Source organism: Haliotis cracherodii, unplaced genomic scaffold (genome assembly GCF_022045235.1).
Source record: "Haliotis cracherodii isolate W230 unplaced genomic scaffold, xgHalCrac1.p SCAF_3, whole genome shotgun sequence".
NCBI lineage: Eukaryota > Metazoa > Mollusca > Gastropoda > Lepetellida > Haliotidae > Haliotis > Haliotis cracherodii.
Window position 1 is genome coordinate 47,418,335 of NW_027266286.1, and position 23,987 is coordinate 47,442,321.

The 23,987-nt window shown below is 40.7% G+C and overlaps 1 protein-coding gene across 1 annotated transcript in view; it reads left to right on the forward strand.

Moving 5' to 3' along the window:
• The window catches only part of LOC139474324 (uncharacterized), a 104,313-nt gene that overhangs the window by 28,551 nt on the left and 51,775 nt on the right, over positions 1-23,987 (forward strand). The window contains exon 11 of the mRNA XM_071257294.1: positions 15,831-16,006. Within this exon, the coding sequence (XP_071113395.1) occupies positions 15,831-16,006 (176 nt within the window). The remainder of the gene's footprint in view (positions 1-15,830; positions 16,007-23,987) is intronic.

Below are 23,987 nucleotides of genomic sequence, written 5' to 3' on the forward strand. Positions count from 1 at the left end.
GAAACGTAATTATTTATGTAAACAATTCAGATATCATCATGTTCACTGTTAATATTTAGTTGATGGATGGATGATAATTGTGTTTGTTTGCCTTGCCGGAATGAGGAAATCTAGAACATACACTGTGTTTACTGAGTGCCATACTGGAGTTTTACCATCCGCCCTAAGGTGTTGGCTGTGGCGTTCTCAGAGGAACTATGGTAGCCATTATGCCGTCACAGATGTTGTATTCTGTACTCAACCCCCCCCCCCCCCCCCCCCTTCCAGTCATCCATTCATTTGTAGCCCCTCGTCTTATCATCAAATCTCTACCACTTGTCAAAAAAATGAGCAAAAAAGCAGTGCCTGTTGAACTCTGAAGATGCCTGATGAGTGTGTTGGTATGGCACTGACCCTCCTCCTCCACTGCTTGTGTATACCTTGTAATGAGACTCAGCCTTGCAGATAGAAGGGGGTTTACTGACCTACTGTGGAATGCAATCATAAGTGTTTCACAGATTATCATTTGCTGCTGATTTGTGAACATTTGGGAGTCTTTGTCAGTTCGGATTTCACGTATGATGACTGCTTGGGTAGCTGGGCCGGAGTGTTGGTGGTGTGGGAGATGTACTGTGTAGATGGAGGTGTAGCTGGAGGTGTAGCTGTAGTGGTTGAAGGTGGGGTGGTTATAGTAGCTTTGGTAGTAGTGGAAGTAGTTGTAGGAGGAGGATTAGCAGTAGTAGTTGTAGCAGTAGTAGTGGCAAAAGTAGTGGTAGTAGTAGCAGCAGTGTTAGTGGTAGTAGTAGTAGTAGTAGTAGTAGTAGTAGTAGTAGCAGCAAAAGTAGTAGTAGAAGCAGTGTTAGTGGTAGTAGTAGTAGTAGTAGTAGTAGTAGTAGCAGCAGCAGTGGCAGCCTGTAAATAATTAGTCTGGACTAGACAATCCTGTGATTGATATTATGAATAATAATATGAAAGTCACAGAGCCTGACCACCCGATACGACAAACATCATTGCTAGGAACAATTCCCCATGGGTAGTCATGGTAGTAATAGTCACATATATGTTACAATCAAAGTGAAATAAATAAATTGTTTTACATCTAGTTTCATAGGTATCAAAAGTATCATTAATTAACAATTAAAGTAACAATGGAAACTGTGTTCTATTAAATCTTGGCTCCTTCAAAAACGAATTATATTCTTGAAATGTTTGCTAGTATATGGAACATCCTGGACAGCAGGAGCTATATTCCACCCTGTTTTGGTACTTTTGATATGCCACCAGCCTGGCTACATACTGTGACCACTCAATCCTCATTCTTGTCACATCGAGTGCTGGGGAACTATTCTGTCCGGGGAGGGGGAACTGTCCTGTCCGGGGAGGGGGAACTATTCTGTCTGGGGAGGGGGAACGCCCCATGAAGGTTCCATGTCAAGTGTTGAGAAAGAGTTGGTGAATATTCATGCAATTGCTTGTATTACTACTCTGTTTTGTGGAATGCTTTGAAACATTAACTCTGAATGTGAATTCCTCATTGTAAGCTGCATCTGATGCTTGGTTACCTCTGCAGCCAGCAGAGAATGTATGTGTGTAGCGCCCCCAGCATCTCAGTCTAGGCCAAAATAACAACTTGTGTTTCACATGCCCCTTGTGGATGTGATTTGGAGTATCTCAAAAATACTGCTTCCGTTGTTTCTACAGGGTTTTTTCAAGAGGGCATGGGTGGCCCAGTCGGCTAAGGTGCTACAATTGGCTGTGAAGAGTTATGTCTTGAACACTATGATGTGATTCGAATCCCTTATTGACCAATGATCATTGGTTTGTCAACTCCATGTCTGGCCCGTTCCACAAAGCGATCTTAGCGCTACAACTACCGTAAGCCTATGTTTAAGTATGGTAGTTACGTCTTAGCGCTAAGGTCCCTTTGTTGAACGAGGCCCTGGCCTACTGTGATACCATGCTACAGTTTAACATGGATACCCCAAAAAGATGCAGTATATTGACTCGAGGCCAAACAGTCATTGTTTTATTCCCTTAATGCCCAGTGTAACGCTGGGTAAAAACACATACCATCTTGTAACGTCTTTCTGTATGACGAGACTGGGCATTGAACCTCTGATCTTCCATTTTCAGGGCAGACACTCTATCCGCTAGACCACCAAAGTATTCCAATATTAAGCTGACACACCATAAAAAAACTGAAATATTGTTCCAAGTTGGTGTAAAAGATAACTCCTTTTTTTCAAAATCTGTTTTCATGACAACCAGTTACAGATATTATAACTGGAAAAAGATAATTAAACCTCACAAGGACTTGGTTTGGTCACCGGAAACACAAGTATATCATTGAGGCCTTATCTCCACAGCTATGTCAACCATTTGTAAATCTCCCGGAGTATCGTGTGTGTTTCTTTCCTTGCTACATTTCATGAGCATTGTTAGTCGGCATCCGTTACAAGTTTGATAGATGGATAGCATGTCAAGATAAGACCTTGATGAAGTCTCCAAAACTGGGAAAATCTTTGTGTTTGGTGACAGAAAGTGGAAAAAGAAGGGTATAGCCTGACAAGCCAGCTGTGCTTTGGAGGCACCAGTCTTGCGTAACAATTGCAAATATACGAGACACGCGTCGAGATGATTACCAGCTCCTTGTGACTGTTATGCCAGTGACCACCCATGTGCTGGGACAAAAATCGTCTTGTCATATGTCATATTTGTTAAAACTAGAGTAATGAAAGAGCTTAGACTTGCTTAAGACTGTAAGGAAATTAATATATCATGAAAAATTAACAGTTATGTCATTTACAAAACATCAGATTTATTATTTTGTTCTTATGTGTTCACCCTGTCTAGACTTGCTCATTTTTGAGATATGATAACCAGAATGTCATGTGTTTTATTTTCTGTGTAGCCTTGGAGCAAGGCTGGCTTTTCAAGTTCAGTATCAAGGTTTTGTTCTTGTGTTGGTTGTATGAAGGCATTGTAGGACATCATTTATTGTAACTTAGAATTCTTTTTTTCAAGTGATAAAAACCTTCAACTAATACTGTATACAGCTGGGATGTAAGCTGGCACATGCCTGATGGCCAGAGACAGTTTGTCTAATGGTAAATATGTCCTGAGTGATGGTAGAATTACAGGCTTTTTTTTGGGTGGGCCTGCCATTATATCATATCACTATTCGCGCTGGTCAATGTGTCATCTGGTAAGTGCCATGATGAACGCACCATGTAGGTAGAAACTTAAGATTTTTTGTTGAGCAAAACACCTTAGCAATATTCTAGCAAAATGATTTCGGCCTGTAAATAATAGAGACAGGACCAGGCAATTCTGTGATTGATATTATGAATAACCATCCACACCATCAGGGTACGATGACATGCTATCAACCAAGTCACCAAGCCTGACCACCAGATCCATTAGGTTGCAGCAGACCAGTTCTATCTTGAAATGCCTGTACATGCTTGTGAAACCTGTTCTTGGCATACATAAGAGCCTTCTACTCCTGTGATGGGATGGATGTGTTCTGCTCAACACTGTAAGTTTATCCAGAGTTTTGCGGTGGTCCAGTGGTAGAAGCATTAGCTCATCACACCAGAGCTCAAGGTGTGATTCCACACATGGATACAATTTGAGAAGCCTAAAGGGTTTTTGGAAGCTCTCTGCAGTGAATATATTGGAGTACTTCATAAATAGAGTGAACCCGTACTTGCTCTTCACTGCTTAAAAAATTAATAACAACTGCTGAATACGAGATACAAGATAATTAAACTTGTCTATCAGGCCTCAGTGTTAATGGGTTTTTTTTACAAGGAGCCACTTGGCTCCTAAGGTTTTTTTTAAGGAGCAATATAGTATTTTAAGGAGCCAAGAATATAAGGGAGCCAAAGTCACAATTGGTAAATGAAATGTTTAGTCATACTTCACCAAACGCAACACAAACATTTGCTGGAACAAAATCAATTCTTTCAGTGGTTATGAAGTGTAAAAGACTGCTAGAGTTGCAGGCCTGTGAGACTAGTGTAGAACTGACTATAGCCGGTGTGCCTTCAATGGTTATGAAGTGTTGTACAACTGTTGGAGTTGCAGGCCTGTCAGACTAGTGTAGAACTGACTATAGCCGGTGTGCCTTCAGTGGTTATGAAGTGTTGTACAACTGTTGGAGTTGCAGGCCTGTGAGACTAGTGTAGAACTGACTATAGCCGGTGTGCCTTCAGTGGTTATGAAGTGTTGTACAACTGCTGGAGTTGCAGGCCTGTGAGACTAGTGTAGAACTGACTATAGCCGGTGTGCCTTCAGTGGTTATGAAGTGTTGTACAACTGTTGGAGTTGCAGGCCTGTCAGACTAGTGTAGAACGGACTATAGCCGATGTGCCTTCAATGGTTATGAAGTGTTATACAACTGCTGGAGTTGCAGGCCTGTGAGACTAGTGTAGAACTGACTATAGCCGGTGTGCCTTCAGTGGTTATGAAGTGTTGTACAACTGTTGGAGTTGCAGGCCTGTCAGACTAGTGTAGAACTGACTATAGCCGGTGTGCCTTCAGTGGTTATGAAGTGTTATACAACTGCTGGAGTTGCAGGCCTGTGAGACTAGTGTAGAACTGACTATAGCCGGTGTGCCTTCAGTGGTTATGAAGTGTTGTACAACTGCTGGAGTTGCAGGCCTGTGAGACTAGTGTAGAACTGACTATAGCCGGTGTGCCTTCAGTGGTTATGAAGTGTTGTACAACTGTTGGAGTTGCAGGCCTGTCAGACTAGTGTAGAACGGACTATAGCCGATGTGCCTTCAATGGTTATGAAGTGTTATACAACTGCTGGAGTTGCAGGCCTGTGAGACTAGTGTAGAACTGACTATAGCCGGTGTGCCTTCAGTGGTTATGAAGTGTTGTACAACTGTTGGAGTTGCAGGCCTGTCAGACTAGTGTAGAACTGACTATAGCCGGTGTGCCTTCAGTGGTTATGAAGTGTTATACAACTGCTGGAGTTGCAGGCCTGTGAGACTATTGTAGAACTAACTATAGCCGGTGTGCCTTCAGTGGTTATGAAGTGTTGTACAACTGCTGGAGTTGCAGGCCTGTGAGACTAGTGTAGAACTGACTATAGCCGCTGTGCCTTCAGTGGTTATGAAGTGTTGTACAACTGCTGGAGTTGCAGGCCTGTGAGACTAGTGTAGAACTGACTATAGCCGGTGTGCCTTCAATGGTTATGAAGTGTTGTACAACTGCTGGAGTTGCAGGCCTGTGAGACTAGTGTAGAACTGACTATAGCCGGTGTGCCTTCAGTGGTTATGAAGTGTTATACAACTGCTGGAGTTGCAGGCCTGTGAGACTAGTGTAGAACTGACTATAGCCGGTGTGCCTTCAGTGGTTATGAAGTGTTGTACAACTGCTGGAGTTGCAGGCCTGTGAGACTAGTGTAGAACTGACTATAGCCGGTGTGCCTTCAGTGGTTATGAAGTGTTATACAACTGCTGGAGTTGCAGGCCTGTGAGACTAGTGTAGAACTGACTATAGCCGGTGTGCCTTCAATGGTTATGAAGTGTTATACAACTGCTGGAGTTGCAGGCCTGTGAGACTAGTGTAGAACTGACTATAGCCGGTGTGCCTTCAGTGGTTATGAAGTGTTATACAACTGCTGGAGTTGCAGGCCTGTGAGACTAGTGTAGAACTGACTATAGCCGGTGTGCCTTCAGTGGTTATGAAGTGTTATACAACTGCTGGAGTTGCAGGCCTGTCAGACTAGTGTAGAACTGACTATAGCCGGTGTGCCTTCAGTGGTTATGAAGTGTTATACAACTGCTGGAGTTGCAGGCACGTGGGAATGTGTGGGAGGGAGGAAGGCATCTTCAGCATTGGGTGACCTCGAGGGCATGAGTAGCAGAGGTCACAACAAAAAATAGAAACCAGATTTGTGTTTCTAGGGAAGCACAGCTGGGAGGAGGGGGTGTGTGTAAAATGTAAAATTGAAACTAGAGCCATGTTACCAAGAGCCTTGAGATGAACTGGTCACAGACAGAAGACTTTTTTTCAGGCAATACATTTCCACTGGTTTTTTTTACCACCTCCCTTGTGTAGACTGGATAGTTTGGAGACAGTATACTGTGTTTGAGTGGGGTATCTATGCTTTGCAGGGTTCGAGAAATGTATTTTATCATAGAAAAGTCACTGATCATGCAGACAATTGTGTAGATAACTGCAAAAATAAATTTTTAATACTCCATTTTACAAATATGGTGTCTGTTACCTATTGCCACAGCAGAAATGGAGATTGGTTGACATGTTTTTTAAAGTATGTACCCATTCACCTCAGTTTTCAGGGGGTAGAGAGTGTGTGTAGCTAGTCAATGATTTAGCTCTTTGTAGAAAGACAGTGGGGTAGCCTAGTGGTTAAAGTGTTGGCTTGTCTAGCTGAAGACCCAAGAGCTGGTTCTATTCCCCACATTGGTACATGTGTCAAGCTTATTTCAGCTCTCCCCATGCCCTGACATGGCTATAATATGGCTGCAAGAGTTGAAAAAACCCAACTCGCACACTTTTTGGAAGAGTTCCAAATGTGTTCTTTATTCACAGTTTTTCTCCAAAGTTGTGTTTACTGTTTAAAATACAATTTCAGTGTTTTAAATTCCTCAAAATTTCAGTCAGTCAACCAACTGGCAGGGTGGCTAAGTTACCAGTCAAGATCAGATGTTGCCAGTCCAGAATTTTCTAATGAACAAAAGTAACATAAAGTTAAACGTAAGAATAGTTCTGTTTAAACACAATATGATGCTTATATCCTCAAGCAGTTTGTTTACACCGTTTACTTCACTCGAACATATGACAGGCACTGAAAGCATGTAGCACGGCAACTTGATGAACCAGAATGAGGTGGGCACCCCTAAAGAAAACTAAGCAAGCCGTGCAAAGGTTTCGTTCTACACCATATGTCACTATTATGACGTCACATTGCTTCTTGTGACTCAAAAGATATGATGTCACAGTCATATATAGAAAATAAACTGGTGGATTGTCCAGCTTAGTAACTGCAAGTCCCAACCATCAGGCGTGCAACTATTCAAAACTGACCATCCATCAGCAAAATAGACTATCTTGGACTTTTGGGCAAGTGGATATTTTAAACACTAATAAATTTCCATGCCTTATTATTATTATGCTGCACCCATAGAAGAAGACTGTTAACATGTAGATGATCAGCAAGCTGTAATTGCATGTCATACAGCAGTGCACCTTCAAGGGAACTTCTTGGCCAAAATGGCGGCTGAACATGCTGAGAACAATAACATGTGACCTCATTGAAAGATAGTAAGTTGTAACTGGCTTATATTGAGTTGTTTCATACTCTCTGTATCCCGCAGTGCAAGCTAGTTTAACATAGGCTTGCGATCATCATCGTAGTGCTAAGGATGTTTTGTACAATGGCACCCTGTTCTCAAACTGCTAATGGTTTAGAGTCCAGATTCCTGTTAGTACGATGCCCCTATGGGGATTCCAGGTTACAATAGTTTTCCAGAAACCTTTTTGTATGAGGTTTCTTTGTTTGTTGTTTAACACTGCACTCAGCAATATTCCAGATCTGTGATAGCGGTCTGTATATAATCAAATCTGGAACAGACATCCAGTTATTGACATCATGAACATTGATCTACGCAATTGGGATATGATGACATACATCAACCAAGTTAGCGAGCCTGACCTCCTGATTCCGTTAGTCGCCTCTTACAACAAGCATGGGTTGCTGAAGACCAATTCTAACCCGGAATCTTGTACTAGGCAACTAAACTGATTGAATGGTTAGGTAAGGGGATTGGCTCGGTCATTGTACTCTGACAGCTAGGGACATTGCTGATAATTGATCACTGGTTTGTCTGGTCAAGATTCTTACTTACTGGCTGCTGTCTTTTAACTGAAAACTGCTGAAAACTGCTGAATTGAGGGTTTAACACCAAACAAACTAAAGGCCTCTTTACTATACAGAGATATGTCCCTTATGGACCAGGATCTGCTGATCTTGAGTTGGTCTTGGTCTGTCAGCACCCTACCTAAGGGTTTCACCAAATGATCTGCATCCCTTTGAAATAGCTGAGGCGATGCTGGTGGAGTGCAGTATCCTCCCTGACTCTTTGTGCAGTTGTTGGCTTGACTCAGTTGGGACAGTTCGGTATAACCTTGGCGTATAGCCTCACACACCCAACCAAAGACCTGGTTCAATTCCCTACATTGATACTTTGTGTGTGAATACACCCAACTGTGGTATGGCTGAAATATCTTTACAGAAAAAATTATATTTCACTTGGTTGTCTTAACCATATCATGCCAAGAAGATTGTCTTTTTATCAGAACGTGACAGACACTGAGTACAACACATGTTCCTTTGTATTCTGATATGGCGATGACCCTCACAATCACACTGCATCCCTGCTGAAACACGTAACTAAGAAGATTTGAAAATCCATCCAGAATAAAAAGTATGCAAAGCAGTGGAGAGGATGCTGTGGGCTTCATAAGATAGATTCGAAAGTTGGAGTGTATCACCTTCACTCCGCATAGCAGCTAGAACTTTCACCTATTATGAAATAAATGTATAAAACATGACAGGGTAATTTACATGAGGAGCCCCACATAAACTGTGATTCCGTGACAAGGAGTCGTCCTGTAGGACACTGCAAGAAATCCACAGTTTATTACGATGCTTCCCATGCAGAAATCTTGATAAAACATTAACTGCTTTTGAATTCCCATTATCAAAGATTTATTGGTTATCCATTTCAAGATGTGTAAAAAATTGTGTGTGTTCGACCCAGTCGTGGCCCTGTCTTATCTGAGCCTTGGAGACAGCAGGCCTGATTTCAACCTAGTTTCAATGTTCAAGTCCTAGTTTTCAAATGACGACAACTGTGTCGTAAATATTCCATCTAAGGTGGTGAGATGGGGGGAATGTTTGAAGATATTAACTCCACTGACTTCCGCTCTCCCAGAATGTGACACACTAGCCCAAGAAGAGGCTCTCCACAGCAGGTGCCTTGCTTGTCCCACAAAGTTATCTTGCAGTGTTGTGTAGGAGAGACGCTCCAAGACTGCTTTTGGACGAGTGTTAGTGGCCTATCAAAATGCCAAAGGGCATAATATAATGGAGATTTTCCAATTATTAAACTAAATTGTAAAATATAACTGATTTTCATCATTAAGCATGTTCAGCATTAGGTACTTGATGTTCAGCATTAGGTACTTGATGTTCAGCATTACGATGTTAGAGGTAGCCGACATTCAGCACAAAGATGGTAGAGGTAGCCAGTGATCAGCATCAAGATGTTAGAGGTAGCTGACATTCAGCACAAAGATGGTAGAGGTAGCCAGTGATCAGCATTAAGATGTTAGAGGTAGCCAATGATCAGCATCAAGATGTTGAAAGGTAGCCAATGATCAGCATGAAGATGTAAGATGTAGCCAGTGATCAGCATCAAGATGTTAGAGGTAGCCAATGATCAGCATCAAGATGTAAGAGGTAGCCAATGATCAGCATTAAGATGTAAGAGGTAGCCAATGATCAGCATCAAGATGTTAGAGGTAGCTAATGATCTGCATCAAGATGTTAGAGGTAGCCAATGATCTGCATCAAGATGTTAGAGGTAGCCGACATTCAGCACAAAGATGTTGAAAGGTAGCCAATGATCAGCATCAAGATGTTAGAGGTAGCCAATGATCAGCATCAATATGTTAGAGGTAGCCAATGATCTGCATCAAGATGTTAGAGGTAGCCAATGATCAGCATCAAGATGTTAGAGGTAGCCAGTGATCAGCATCAAGATGTAAGAGGTAGCCAATGATCAGCATCAAGATGTAAGAGGTAGCCAATGATCAGCATCAAGATGTTAGAGGTAGCCAATGATCTGCATCAAGATGTTAGAGGTAGCTAATGATCTGCATCAAGATGTTAGAGGTAGCCAATGATCAGCATCAAGATGTTAGAGGTAGCCGACATTCAGCACAAAGATGTTGAAAGGTAGCCAATGATCAGCATCAAAATGTAAGAGGTAGCCAGTGATCAGCATCAAGATGTAAGAGGTAGCCAATGATCAGCATCAAGATGTTAGAGGTAGCCAATGATCTGCATCAAGATGTTAGAGGTAGCCAATGATCAGCATCAAGATGTTAGAGGTAGCCAATGATCTGCATCAAGATGTTAGAGGTAGCCAATGATCTGCATCAAGATGTTAGAGGTAGCCAATGATCTGCATCAAGATGTAAGAGGTAGCCAATGATCAGCATCAAGATGTTAGAGGTAGCCAATGATCAGCATCAAGATGTTAGAGGTAGCCAGTGATCAGCATCAAGATGTTAGAGGTAGCCAATGATCTGCATCAAGATGTTAGAGGTAGCCAATGATCAGCATCAAGATGTTAGAGGTAGCCAATGATCTGCATCAAGATGTTAGAGGTAGCCAATGATCTGCATCAAGATGTTAGAGGTAGCCAGTGATCAGCATCAAGCTGTTAGAGGTAGCCAATGATCAGCATCAAGATGTTAGAGGTAGCCAATGATCTGCATCAAGATGTTAGAGGTAGCCAATGATCTGCATCAAGATTTTAGAGGTAGCCAATGATCAGCATTAAGATGTTAGAGGTAGCCGATATTCAGCACAAAGATGTTGAAAGGTAGCGGATGTTCAACATTAAGACATGTATAAATAGAGGTATCTAGTGTTCAACATTAAGATGGTGATTGTCAGCATAAAGATGTTGGATGTAGCTGATGGTCAGTATTAAGAAGTTGGATGTAGCTGATTGTCAGCATAAAGAGGTTGGATGTAGCTGATTGTCAGCATAAAGATGTTGGATGAAGCTGATTGTCAGCATAAAGAGGTTGGATGTAGCTGATTGTCAGCATAAAGAGGTTGGATGAAGCTGATTGTCAGCATAAAGAGGTTGGATGAAGCTGATTGTCAGCATAAAGAGGTTGGATGAAGCTGATTGTCAGCATAAAGAGGTTGGATGTAGTTGATTGTCAGCATAAAGAGGTTGGATGTAGCTGATGGTCAGTATTCAGATGTTGAACATAGTTGATGGTCAGTATTAAGATGTTGGATGTAGCTGATGGTCAGTATGAAGATGTTGGATGTAGTTGATGGTTAGCATGACAATGTTTGAGGTACCCAATGGTATCCGCGAAGACCTTGTTCAGATTAGTACAAGATTCAAGCCAAACAGGTGAGCAATGTCGTATCATCCTCATCTCGTATGTGACCTTTATTACCAAAAGTTCAAGTCAAATAAGTTTTCTTTTGGGTTTGCAAACTCGATTAAAGGTGCCCAATTTAGTAAAACATACTTTCTGAAATGAAGAAGTACTAGCCTGGCTGGTAGAGGGAACCCCACAGACTGACAATACCAGAAGTTTAAGGAGGGCAATATCAGAAAACATTTGTAGTTGGTGGTGCGATAACTATCTATACAGAGTATTGTCTCCATGCTGACAGGCATGGCGACTCTGGTCTGTGGCGATACAACAGCCTAATAATACAGAGAAATGTCCCCTGGTTGCGAGGATCTGCTGGCTTGAGGTGGAGTCATGGGAACTTAGTTGTCTGTGGCTCTATGAGTAGTGCACATGCTTTTTCCAAAAAATACAGCTGTGTGGGGGAATGTGCAGAAAATGAACTTTGATCATTTTACCCAATGGAAAGATGTTCAACAGAACACAAAACAACGGAAATAGCATGTCAACAAATCTGTACTGAAGGATGCAAGTTAATCCTGTTGTTACTGCATCTAGTTATAGTTTATGTTTGTAATCTATTTTGTTAATCTTACTCAAAGTTCCTTTTTGTTCTTTATCAGAGAATGGTTGCATATATCAATGCGTACTTTGATTCATTAAAAGTCCTATTTGTTGTGGTTTCACTTTATACGTTAACGACAAGTGAAGATCCGGGGTAGAATAGATCTTCAGCAACCCATGCTTGCTGTAAAAAGGCGACTTTGCTTGTCGTAAGAGGCGACTAACGGGATCAGGTGGTCAGGCAAGCTGACTTGGTTGATGCATGTCATTGTATCCCAATTGCGTGGATTGAAGGTCATGATGTCAATCCCTGGATTATCTGGTCCAGAATCGATATTTACAGACCACCGTCATATAGCTGGAATATTGCTGAGTGCAGCGTTAAACAACAAACCAATTATATGTTATCATATTGTTTCTGCGATCTGTCAATACATCAAAGTGATACACGTATGGCTACATCTATTTTAAAGATATAAAGCAAAAACTGCAACTAAAGTAACAAGCTGTTGGAATATATTAATCATGGTAAAATTTCCTTTGTGGGTTCCTTTCCCTGAATTCACAACATTGATCTCCTTGCTCGAGGCTGTATTGTCATGGCATCATCAGAATCCTCCCACATATAACTGCCACGTTTTTGTCAGTCTTCCTCGAAATGAGCACACCAACCCAAAGCCTTGTCTTTGGTCTTCAGCATCCATGCTTGCAGTAAAAGGCGCCTGTGCTTGTCGTAAGAGGAGACTAACAGGATTGTTCGGTCAGGCTCGCTGACATGGTTGATGCATGCCATCATATCCCAATTGTGTGGATTGATGCTCATGATGTCAATCACTGGATTGTCTGGTCCAGACTTGATTATTTACAGACACCCATCATATATCTAGAATATTGCTGAGTGCAGCGTTAAACAAAGAAAAAATGTTAACATTACTATCCAGACCTTACACGATTTGATTTTAAGTCACAGATTGTGTAATTGGAAAGTAATAATTTGGAATGGCATTTTGATCCCAAATCACAAATGCCTTGAGGCCTTTTAGAAAGAGACACTGTGTAACAGATGAGAGAATGAGTGAGGGACTTGTCTTGCTAGTGTTGCTTTCAATAGGATTCAGTTATGTCATCATAGATTGTCAGCTTAATGTGGTCGAAGGTATGGGTATTGGTGGACACCACCAAGAACAGGTATTTCCCGAACAATCCAAAGATCACTATCATGGGGCACGATTGAGGTGCTTTGGATCCAGTGGCCACCAATGCCTGTCAGAGTCCTTATTGGGAACTGAAGCAAGGATTTCACTTATACCAACTGGATCCTGGCAGCCAAGGTGCACAACAAAGAGTTGAAGCGCCCCAACCCACCAGGCCACCAATGCCTGTCAGAGGCTTTATTGGGAACTGAAGCAAGGATTTCACTTACACCAACTGGATCCTGGCAGCCAAGGTGCACAACAAAGAGTTACAGCGCCTCAACCCACCAGGCCACCCATGCCTGTCAGAGGCTTTATTGGGAACTGAAGCAAGGATTTCACTTACACCACTTGGATCCTGGCAGCCAAGGTGCACAACAATGATTTGCAGCACCTCAACCTGCTGGGCCACCCATACCCCTTTGTCACTGCTAGATTAAGAAGCTGTGGATGACATACTAACAAAAGGTATCCTAGTACATGTATAATAAGTACACTGAACTGATCAAATGTGCCCCCTCATGGGGAGCCCCTGACAAAATGTGCAGTTCTAGAGTTGGGTGATTAGTTTTACTCAAGTCACAGCAAAGTTTTTATGCCAAGCTTGCAATATTGGAACATGTTTAGAAGACAGGAGTTGATCATATATGTAAAAGTTTTTATGTTGAACTAAGCACTGAACACACCATTGAGACCAGCAGCCTGCTGGCAAAGGCTTCTACCATCTGCTGAAACAGCAGACAAAGACCCCTGTATGCACCGAGATGTTTAGGGACAAATAAGTAAAACACTTTCTTTTTCATAGCACTTTGTATCATTGCAGTTGGAGCAGAGCTGACATACAATCACTGGTCTGAAATAAGGGATAAAAGTCAAGGAGTCGTGTCCCTTCATGTTAAAGATTGAAAAATATGAAAAATATTGCAGAATACCTTACAGATACAAGGTTCCCCTTATGTTCAAAACCTGCTTCCCAAACAGGGATATAGTAACTTGTGCCCTTTGTCAAACTGAGACATGGTATTTTGTGCCCTGTGTCAAACTGAGACATAGTATCTAGTGCCCTGTATCAAACTGAGACATAGTATCTAGAGCCCTGTGTCAAACTGAGACATAGTATCTAGTGCCCTGTGTCAAACTGAGACATAGTATCTTGTGCCCTGTGTCAAACTGAGACATAGTATCTAGTGCCCTGTGTCAAACTGAGACATAGTATCTAGAGCCCTGTGTCAAACTGAGACATAGTATCTAGTGCCCTTTGTCAAACTGAGACATAGTATCTTGTGCCCTGTGTCAAACTGAATCATAGTAACTTTTATCCTGTGTCAAGCTGAAAAATTGTATCTTGTGCCCTGTGTCAAACTGAAACATTGTAACTGTTGCCCTGTGTCAAACTGAGACATTGTAACTGTTGCCCTGTGTCAAACTGATACATTGTAACTGTTGCCCTGTGTTAAACTGAAACATTGTAACTGTTGCCCTGTGTCAAACTGAGACATTTTAACTGTTGCCCTGCTTCAAACTGAGACATTGTAACTGTTTCCCTGTGTCAAAATGAGACATTGTAACTGTTTCCCTGTGTCAAACTGAGACATTGTAACTGTTGCTCTGTGTCAAACTGAGACATTGTAACTGTTGCCTTGTCAAACTGAGATATTGTAACTAGTGCAATATCTAGTGTCAAACTGAGGTACTCTCTGAGTTGCTTTAGCGTGAACAGCTGGATTGATCTCATTCTTCAAATTCTTCCCTTTTATCATGGCCAACATTCCTATAGATAGTCAACTTTTCAAAGGGCTATTGAAGTGAAGAAGGCAGTGTCACCAACATCATTGATGTGCAATTGGCAAACTTCTCCACTTCCAGTAACTACAAAGATGACTTGGCTGTGAACGTAGGAAATGGGGCAGCTTGTGGCGATACAGTAAACAGTCCTTAGTCTAAACATGTTTGCGGATGCACATGTTTTCCGTGTTAACTGTTTAATTTTCGTTAGTCTCATATATACGTAGTTACTTATTTAGAGGTTTTTATAAAAAAATATATTCAGAAGATACCTGTGTGTACAAAAATCTTTTATGGTGACTATAAACAATAGCATCAGTTATCGGCACTAGAGGGGTCCCCGCATATTTATGCAAATGGACGCTTTTGTCACACAAGATTCAAAGTAGTAATCTATCGCTGTTCATAATCATATACCACAACCAGATTACCAGGTTTCTGCATCTTTTCCGTCTGACTAGGCGTACAGGGATGGCGACTGCAAGCTAGGATATTTACATCACGGGACGGTCATTTGCCTTCATGGTCGACGGGTAAAATTTAGTCCCGGCCTACAATGGCTAGGAGTCTCAGAGATATATTTCAGAAATGGCTGATCATGTTCAGAGCGCATTGTTATGATGACTTTAATGGAGACATAACAACTGTTGTTTTCTGTGAGAAGTTAATTTACATGCATTAATTGTCATATGTTCTCTGACTGGCGTAGGATGTTTCTCATAGGTTCTTGAATGACTAGACAAAGTTCATGGACAGGGAGAACTCTATATGGGTTGTGATGTCTGTTTATCATGTCAGTTTATCATGTCTGTTTATCATGCAGTTGTTGCTTCAGTTGTTTACTTACATCATTTTGTTGCAACTTGTAAGACACTTGTGTAATCTTCACTGCCAGGCTTGAGCATATTGCCAGTCTTGCAACCTTGATTCATAACTTCAAAACATATTTCAGTTAACTAGATTTTACACAGCGCACAAATTACAATGTCTAGTCCTTTACTGAAAATACCCTAGAGTCTTGCCTTCTCGTAAAGATTTGAAGGTGCAATATGTGCAATGTATTGCGGAGTCCATGACATGTTGTTGGTTGTTGTTCAGGTATCAAGGCATCGGAGACCGACCTGGAGCGACTGAAGTGCCCCAAGTGTGACTTCCAGGGCTGCTACCCCCAGCAGTACCAGGACCACATCGCCCAGCACGGGGACGACATCCACAAGTGTAAATGCTGCAACTATCTCACCTTTGATAAAGATGACCTCTTCACCCACTTCAGGGTAAGAAAATACATTGACACTTCACCAAGGTTACTATGATACTAGGGTGTTCCGGTAGCCTAGTGGTTAAAGCGTTTGCTCGTCACGCTGAAGACCGGGGTTCCATTCCCGACACGGGTATGATTTGTGAAGCCCATTTCTGGTGCCCCCTGCTGTGATATTGCTGGAATATTGCTAAAAGCGGCGTAAAATCTAACTCTGCTATGCATGTTTTCGGGAGCCAGGTGGATCCCACTGTAGTCACAGAAAGATGTATGTATCTATTTGGAAACTACCACTTCAAATATAGGTTAAACTGGGGCTGAACAAAAAGAGTTGTCCAGCTTATTGTTAGTTGAGAGTGAAAACTTCCGACAGTGTAAAAACAGTATACTCATTTCCTTCTTTACATTTGAGACATGTTCTGTCAATTATGTGTATTAACATGAAGAATACACGTTCAACAAATGTTGTACCAGACATGTTGATGGTAATGGTTCATGCTTTGGGGAAGTGGTATTCAAACTCGGCTAGTAGTTATTTACGAGACATATTGGGTAGTGCCTGGTTTCTATTGATGTTCATGTTGAAGGGAATGAATGAAGGAACAAACCCAGTAATGAAAGTGAAGTCTTAGTGAATGATGTACACATTATGACAGACCCCTGAAGATCCGGGGTAGAATAGGTCTTCAGCAAGCAAAGCTTGCCATGAAAGGCGACTATGCTTGCCGTAAGAGGCGACAAACAGGAGCGGGTGGTCAGGCTCGCTGACTTGGTTGATGCATATCCTAATTGCGTGGATCGATGCTCATAATGTCAATCACTGGATTGTCTGGTCCAGACTCAATTTTTTACTGACCACCCCTCATATAGCTGTAATATTGCTGATTATTAACAATACACAAACAAACAAACAAACAAATACACATCATGACCAATAACTGTTAGACAAACAGCTGTTGATAATTTAATGATGGGTCATAGTTTTGAGTCTACTTGCTAATTTATCAAACAGACTGATGCAAAATAACAGTGTAGTGAATCTTTTTCATATGATTTTAAGACATCCTGTTCTTGGAGGACTATGCAACTGTCTGGACAATAATAGGCTGTTCAGCATTTTCAAGTCTAACATTTTCAACACCAGACTAATGACAAGTATTCTTTGACTTTCATCCTTTATTTCAAACACTGACATAGGAGCCATTCATTCAGCCCTTCCTCCCTTTCTTTTCCCCTTCTGCCCTCCCTCTCAGTCTGTCTATCCTAGGAGTATTTTGAGAGTATTCTAACAGGTAGGTGGCGCTATCACAGGAAGCGATGAGTGTCAGTGGCCCATGCTGCCAGGGATGCCTGATTACCTGCCTCTAGTGTCTCCGACTCTCAACTGCTAGGCTGAGAATAGGTGCAGGGTTATCTCCCTTGTGTTAGAGGATCGTTCATTAAGATATGGACCATCACCGCCTGTCATGGGTCGGCAGAGGGACGTCTATTTCGGTGAGGGTGGGGGTGGTTCTTGGTTGAAGTAAGTGTTTCAATGCACGTATCGCACTGGGAGATTGCAGCTTTAGTGCTCTTCCTTTGATTGAGGTTAAATATGAGTCTGGGGATTTGCCTTTGCTTGACACCTTCTTCCCTGACGGATAATAAATTGTATCTTCCTCCTCCTCCAGGTGATTCCGTGATGCTATAATTGGCAGGAGTACTGATGTAGGATGCATGGGTTCAGACACTTCACAGCAATGCAAATCTGAAATAGCTTTCAGCTTCAAAATACACTTTTGGATTTTTTCTTTCATTTCAAAGCTTATGAGAATCGAATAAATAGACAATTATATTCTCCTCCAGAGAAGTTAAAGAACATCCGTCTCTTTCATATTACTTTAGTTAATCTGTCATGACTCTTTCATATTACTTTAGTTAATCTGTCATGGCTCTTTCATATCACTTTAGTTATTCTGTCATGGCTCTTTCATATTACTTTAGTTAATCTGTCATGGCTCTTTCATATCACTTTAGTTAATCTGTCATGGCTCTTTCATATTACTTTAGTTAATCTGTCATGGCTCTTTCATATCACTTTAGTTATTCTGTCATGGCTCTTTCATATTACTTTAGTTAATCTGTCATGGCTCTTTCATATCACTTTAGTTAATCTGTCATGACTCTTTCATATTACTTTAGTTAATCTGTCATGACTCTTTCATATCACTTTAGTTAATCTGTCATGACTCTTTCATATTACTTTAGTTAATCTGTCATGGCTCTTTCATATCACTTTAGTTAATCTGTCATGGCTCTTTCATATTACTTTAGTTAATCTGTCATGACTCTTTCATATCACTTTAGTTAATCTGTAATGACTCTTTCATAACACTTTAGTTAATCTGTCATGGCTCTTTCATATCACTTTAGTTAATCTGTCATGGCTCTTTCATATCATTTTAGTTAATCTGTCATGACTCTTTCATATCACTTTAGTTAATCTGTCATGACTCTTTCATATCACTTTAGTTAATCGGTCATGACTCTTTCATATCACTTTAGTTAATCTGTCATGGCTCTTTCATATTACTTTAGTTAATCTGTCATGGCTCTTTCATATCACTTTAGTTAATCTGTCATGGCTCTTTCATATCACTTTAGTTAATCTGTCATGACTCTTTCATATCACTTTAGTTAATCTGTCATGGCTCTTTCATATCACTTTAGTTAATCTGTCATGACTCTTTCATATCACTTTAGTTAATCTGTCATGACTCTTTCATATCACTTTAGTTAATCTGTCATGACTCTTTCATAACACTTTAGTTAATCTGTCATGGCTCTTTCATATCACTTTAGTTAATCTGTCATGACTCTTTCATATCACTTTAGTTAATCTGTCATGACTCTTTCATATCACTTTACTTAATCTGTCATGGCTCTTTCATATCACTTTAGTTAATCTGTCATGACTCTTTCATATCACTTTAGTTAATCTGTCATGACTCTTTCATATCACTTTAGTTAATCTGTCATGACTCTTTCATATCACTTTAGTTAATCTGTCATGACTCTTTCATATCACTTTAGTTAATCTGTCATGGCTCTTTCATATCATTTTAGTTAATCTGTCATGACTCTTTCATATCACTTTAGTTAATCTGTCATGACTCTTTCATATTACTTTAGTTAATCTGTCATGGCTCTTTCATATTACTTTAGTTAATCTGTCATGGCTCTTTCATATCATTTTAGTTAATCTGTCATGGCTCTTTCATATCGCTTTAGTTAATCTGTCATGACTCTTTCATATTACTTTAGTTAATCTGTCATGACTCTTTCATATCACTTTAGTTAATCTGTCATGACTCTTTCATAACACTTTAGTTAATCTGTCATGGCTCTTTCATATCACTTTAGTTAATCTGTCATGACTCTTTCATATCACTTTAGTTAATCTGTCATGACTCTTTCATATCACTTTAGTTAATCTGTCATGGCTCTTTCATATCATTTTAGTTAATCTGTCATGACTCTTTCATATCACTTTAGTTTATCTGTCATGACTCTTTCATAACACTTTAGTTAATCTGTCATGGCTCTTTCATATCACTTTAGTTAATCTGTCATGACTCTTTCATATCACTTTAGTTAATCTGTCATGACTCTTTCATATCACTTTAGTTAATCTGTCATGACTCTTTCATATCACTTTAGTTAATCTGTCATGACTCTTTCATAACACTTTAGTTAATCTGTCATGGCTCTTTCATATCACTTTAGTTAACCTGTCATGACTCTTTCATATCACTTTAGTTAATCTGTCATGGCTCTTTCATATCATTTTAGTTAATCTGTCATGGCTCTTTCATATCACTTTAGTTAATCTGTCATGGCTCTTTCATATCACTTTAGTTAATCTGTCATGACTCTTTCATATCACTATAGTTAATCTGTCATGACTCTTTCATATCACTTTAGTTAATCTGTCATAACTCTTTCATATCACTTTAGTTAATCTGTCATGACTCTTTCATATTACTTTAGTTAATCTGTCATGGCTCTTTCATATCACTTTAGTTAATCTGTCATGACTCTTTCATATCACTTTAGTTAATCTGTCATGACTCTTTCATATTACTTTAGTTAATCTGTCATGGCTCTTTCATGACAGATTCACTCAAGTAATTAGAAAGAGTCAGGTGTTCTTAAACTTCTTTTAAGTAGAATATATATTTGGGTGTTCTATATACCCTTGTAATAATATTTTAACTGACATGTGGTTATTGGTTTTTTTATCCTTTATATCATTAGAGAGAATATTCATAAAAGATTTTATTATTTAGGCATTTAGTCTAAATATTCTATTTCTTGCAAATTATCTGCACACTTTGATCATTGATGACTGTCCAAATGTCATGTAATCCATTAGAGTTTGATTCACTAATCAATCACTCGTTAATACAGCTACTATTAACCTGACAACTTGTTCTGTGTCAGGAGAGACTGTTGGAGTGAGAACAAGCTGTATTGGAAGAGATACTGTTGGAGTGAGAACTATCTCTGAGTCTATCAGAGATTGGCCTATCAGTAGCAGCCTGATACAGTTATACACTACAGACCAGGCAGTTATTAACTTGTCATATTATTGTGAAGGATGTGTGCGATAATCTGTAATTATCTGTTTCTGACTCACGGATGATGCACTGGTGCTTCCCTCCACATCCACAGCTTGCCAACCACAAATATCTGCCGCTGTGGCAAAGTTTAAATAGTTTATACTCATCCACAATGCTTTGTTTCCTGACTAGGGCAGATAATCACCGCCAAATACCATAATTGAATTTAGGTCATTTGAGGGGAAGAGAGGTCAAGGTCAAAGTTCATTTTAAAACTTGGGGCAATCAGTGTGATACATAACATGCAAGACAGTGTTCTTATGTAATTGTGTGAAAAACACAGATTTCTTGTAATATTGGCTTTTTCAGATTGTCTTGCAGACCAGATCAATGATATCTCTGTTTGTTGTTTCACAGCTGTGCTTACCCAAAGTGTGTTCTGTTTATAATAAGGATCTTCGTTTCAACCCCTTTCTTGTCTGTAATTATATTTGAACTTTTATTCAAGCTACATTTCCAGAGAAATGAAACCACTACTATGCTACAAGAAGGCACTTTCTCAAAATATCCACTTATAGGTTAAAACGGCCTAAAAACCTGCAGCACTTTTCTTTCTTTTTTTTGTTTCGAACAAACTCTTGCCCCATGACACATTTGTGCATCATCTGTAAAAACAGGAAATAAAATGACCTTAGCTAAAATAAAAAAAAGAATTAATTTTTGTTGTCGTGGCAACTACAAATTATATAAAGTCAGTGATGAATGCCATGTTGTCTTAGAATGTCCTCACTCCAATACAGAGAAAGAAATGTATCCACTATCAATTATGTGAAAGGCCAAACCCTTTTAGTATAGTTTTGTCAATTGTTCTGACACTGTCAGCCTCTTGTTACAAGAACGTAGAGCAAGTGTAAATAGATGTGTCAGTAAATACCGTCACATGAAATGGCTTGCAATGCAATGGCGCCGATCTGGTGAGAGACATACAATCTGTTACATACCATTGCTAACTGTCTGTTCTGTCTGTTTGTAACTATGCATTCTAGGACAGTGGATGCAAAGCTTGTGGTATATCTCAAGCATTTGTTAATGATTAAACAAAACAGATCTTTTGCAGACAGGCATGTCTTGTTACATTATCTATATTGGTTAAAGCTGAGGTCCTCATTGACTTACGACATTTAGTCTCAAGTTCTGTTTGAAATTATGATTTCCTGGTCAGTTTGAAAAAAAATTCCGTCAAACATGCTTCCTCCTGCTTTAAAACAGCTAAAATGGCAGAAGGGATTCCTGTGTTAATACCAGAGTTGAAGCTCCTGGCTGTTCATTCACAAAGTTCCAGGTCCTTCATCGGTGGTATTTTCATAACTGGTGTCACAAGTGGAATTTTTCTCACATTGTGTGAAGTGGGCTACTACACCAATAGAGTTGTTCAACTGGTGAAGACATCCGCTGTAACAGTGTACAGCCCGTGACTGGTGGGACCCCCCTACCACCTGCACATTCCTGCACATGCATCTGCTGTAAGTCATCCTCCTCCCACACCGCAGCTCACATGGTGCAGTGTGATGCACCACCACTGGCACAGTGACACTGTGCTCCTGTACCACTGTCATACCTGGCCCGCATACAGCTCATGTACCACTATCATACCTAGCAGGCATACAGCTCATGTACCACTGTCATACCTAGCAGGCATAGAGCTCATGTACCACTGTCATATCTAGCAGGCATACAGCTCATGTACCACTGTCATACCTGGCCCACATACAGCTCCTGTACCACTATCATATCTAGCAGGCATACAGCTCCTGTACAACTGTCATACCTGGCCCGCATACAGCTCCTGTACCACTATCATACCTAGCAGGCATACAGCTCATGTACCACTGTCATACCTGGCCCGCATACAGCTCCTGTACCACTATCATACCTAGCAGGCATACAGCTCATGTACCACTGTCATACCTGGCCCGCATACAGCTCCTGTACCACTATCATACCTAGCAGGCATACAGCTAATATACCACTATCATATCTAGCAGGCATACAGCTCATGTACAACTGTCATACCTGGCCCGCATACAGCTCCTGTACCACTATCATACCTAGCAGGCATACAGCTCATATACCACTGTCATATCTAGCAGGCATACAGCTCATGTACAACTGTCATACCTGGACCGTATACAGCTCATGTACCACTGTCATACCTAGCAGGCATACAGCTCATGTACCACTGTCATACCTTGACCGTATACAGCTCATATACCACTGTCATACCTAGCATGCATACAGCTCATGTACAACTGTCATACCTGGCCCGTATACTGCTCATGTACCACTGTCATACCTGGACCGTATACAGCTCCTGTACCACTGTCATACCTAGCATGCATACAGCTCCTGTACCACTGTCATATCTAGCATGCATACAGCTCATGTACCACTGTCATACCTGGCCCGCATTCAGCTCATGTACCACTGTCATACCTGGACCGTATACAGCTCCTGTACCACTGTCATATCTAGCAGGCATACAGCTCATGTACCACTGTCATACCTAGCATGCATACAGCCCATGTACCACTGTCATACCTGGCATGCATTCAGCTCATGTACCATTGTCATACCTAGCATGCATACAGCTCATGTACCACTGTCATACCTAGCATGCATACAGCTCCTGTACCACTGTCATACCTAGCATGCAAACAGCTTATGTACCACTGTTATACCTGGCCCGCAAACAGCTCATGGACCACTGTCATACCTGGCCCGCATACAGCTCATGTACCACTATCATACCAGGCAACGTATGTTCATCTGTTACATGAAGCTTGGTTGTATACTTCCCAGGGACCTGAGGATGCAAGTATAGCAAACACTGATCCATTGACTCTATGAGCTTGCCCCTCTTTGTTTTATGCATGGGCTGTTCTTATCACCATTAGTGATTGTAGGCAGAGAAGGAGCCTCTGTCAACTTACCCGTCCCAGGATCACCATGAGCTGTGACAGATTAGTGCAGTCACTGAAACCAGAATCTAATGTAAAACCATTTCTCACGTGGCTGGTATGTGTTAACCTTTCCTGGAATATTATTGTTAAACTGGTCACATCCACTGACACGTGACTGACTTTACCAAGGTCATAGTTGACTGCCAAGCCCTGTCAAAAGTGGAATGGTAGACTACCTACACTTTGCTCTTTAGGAATGCCTCTTTACCAATTCTTTCCTGCCCATTCTACAAATGGTAATGGAATAAAAATGAAATGAAACTGAATATGATTCATATTTTGTCATATGAACGTTTTCCTCCATAAATATGACTTTGTAAAATTGATTGCATATCAGTTTCTCTTTTTGCAAAGAGGTCAACCTGTAGAATTAATT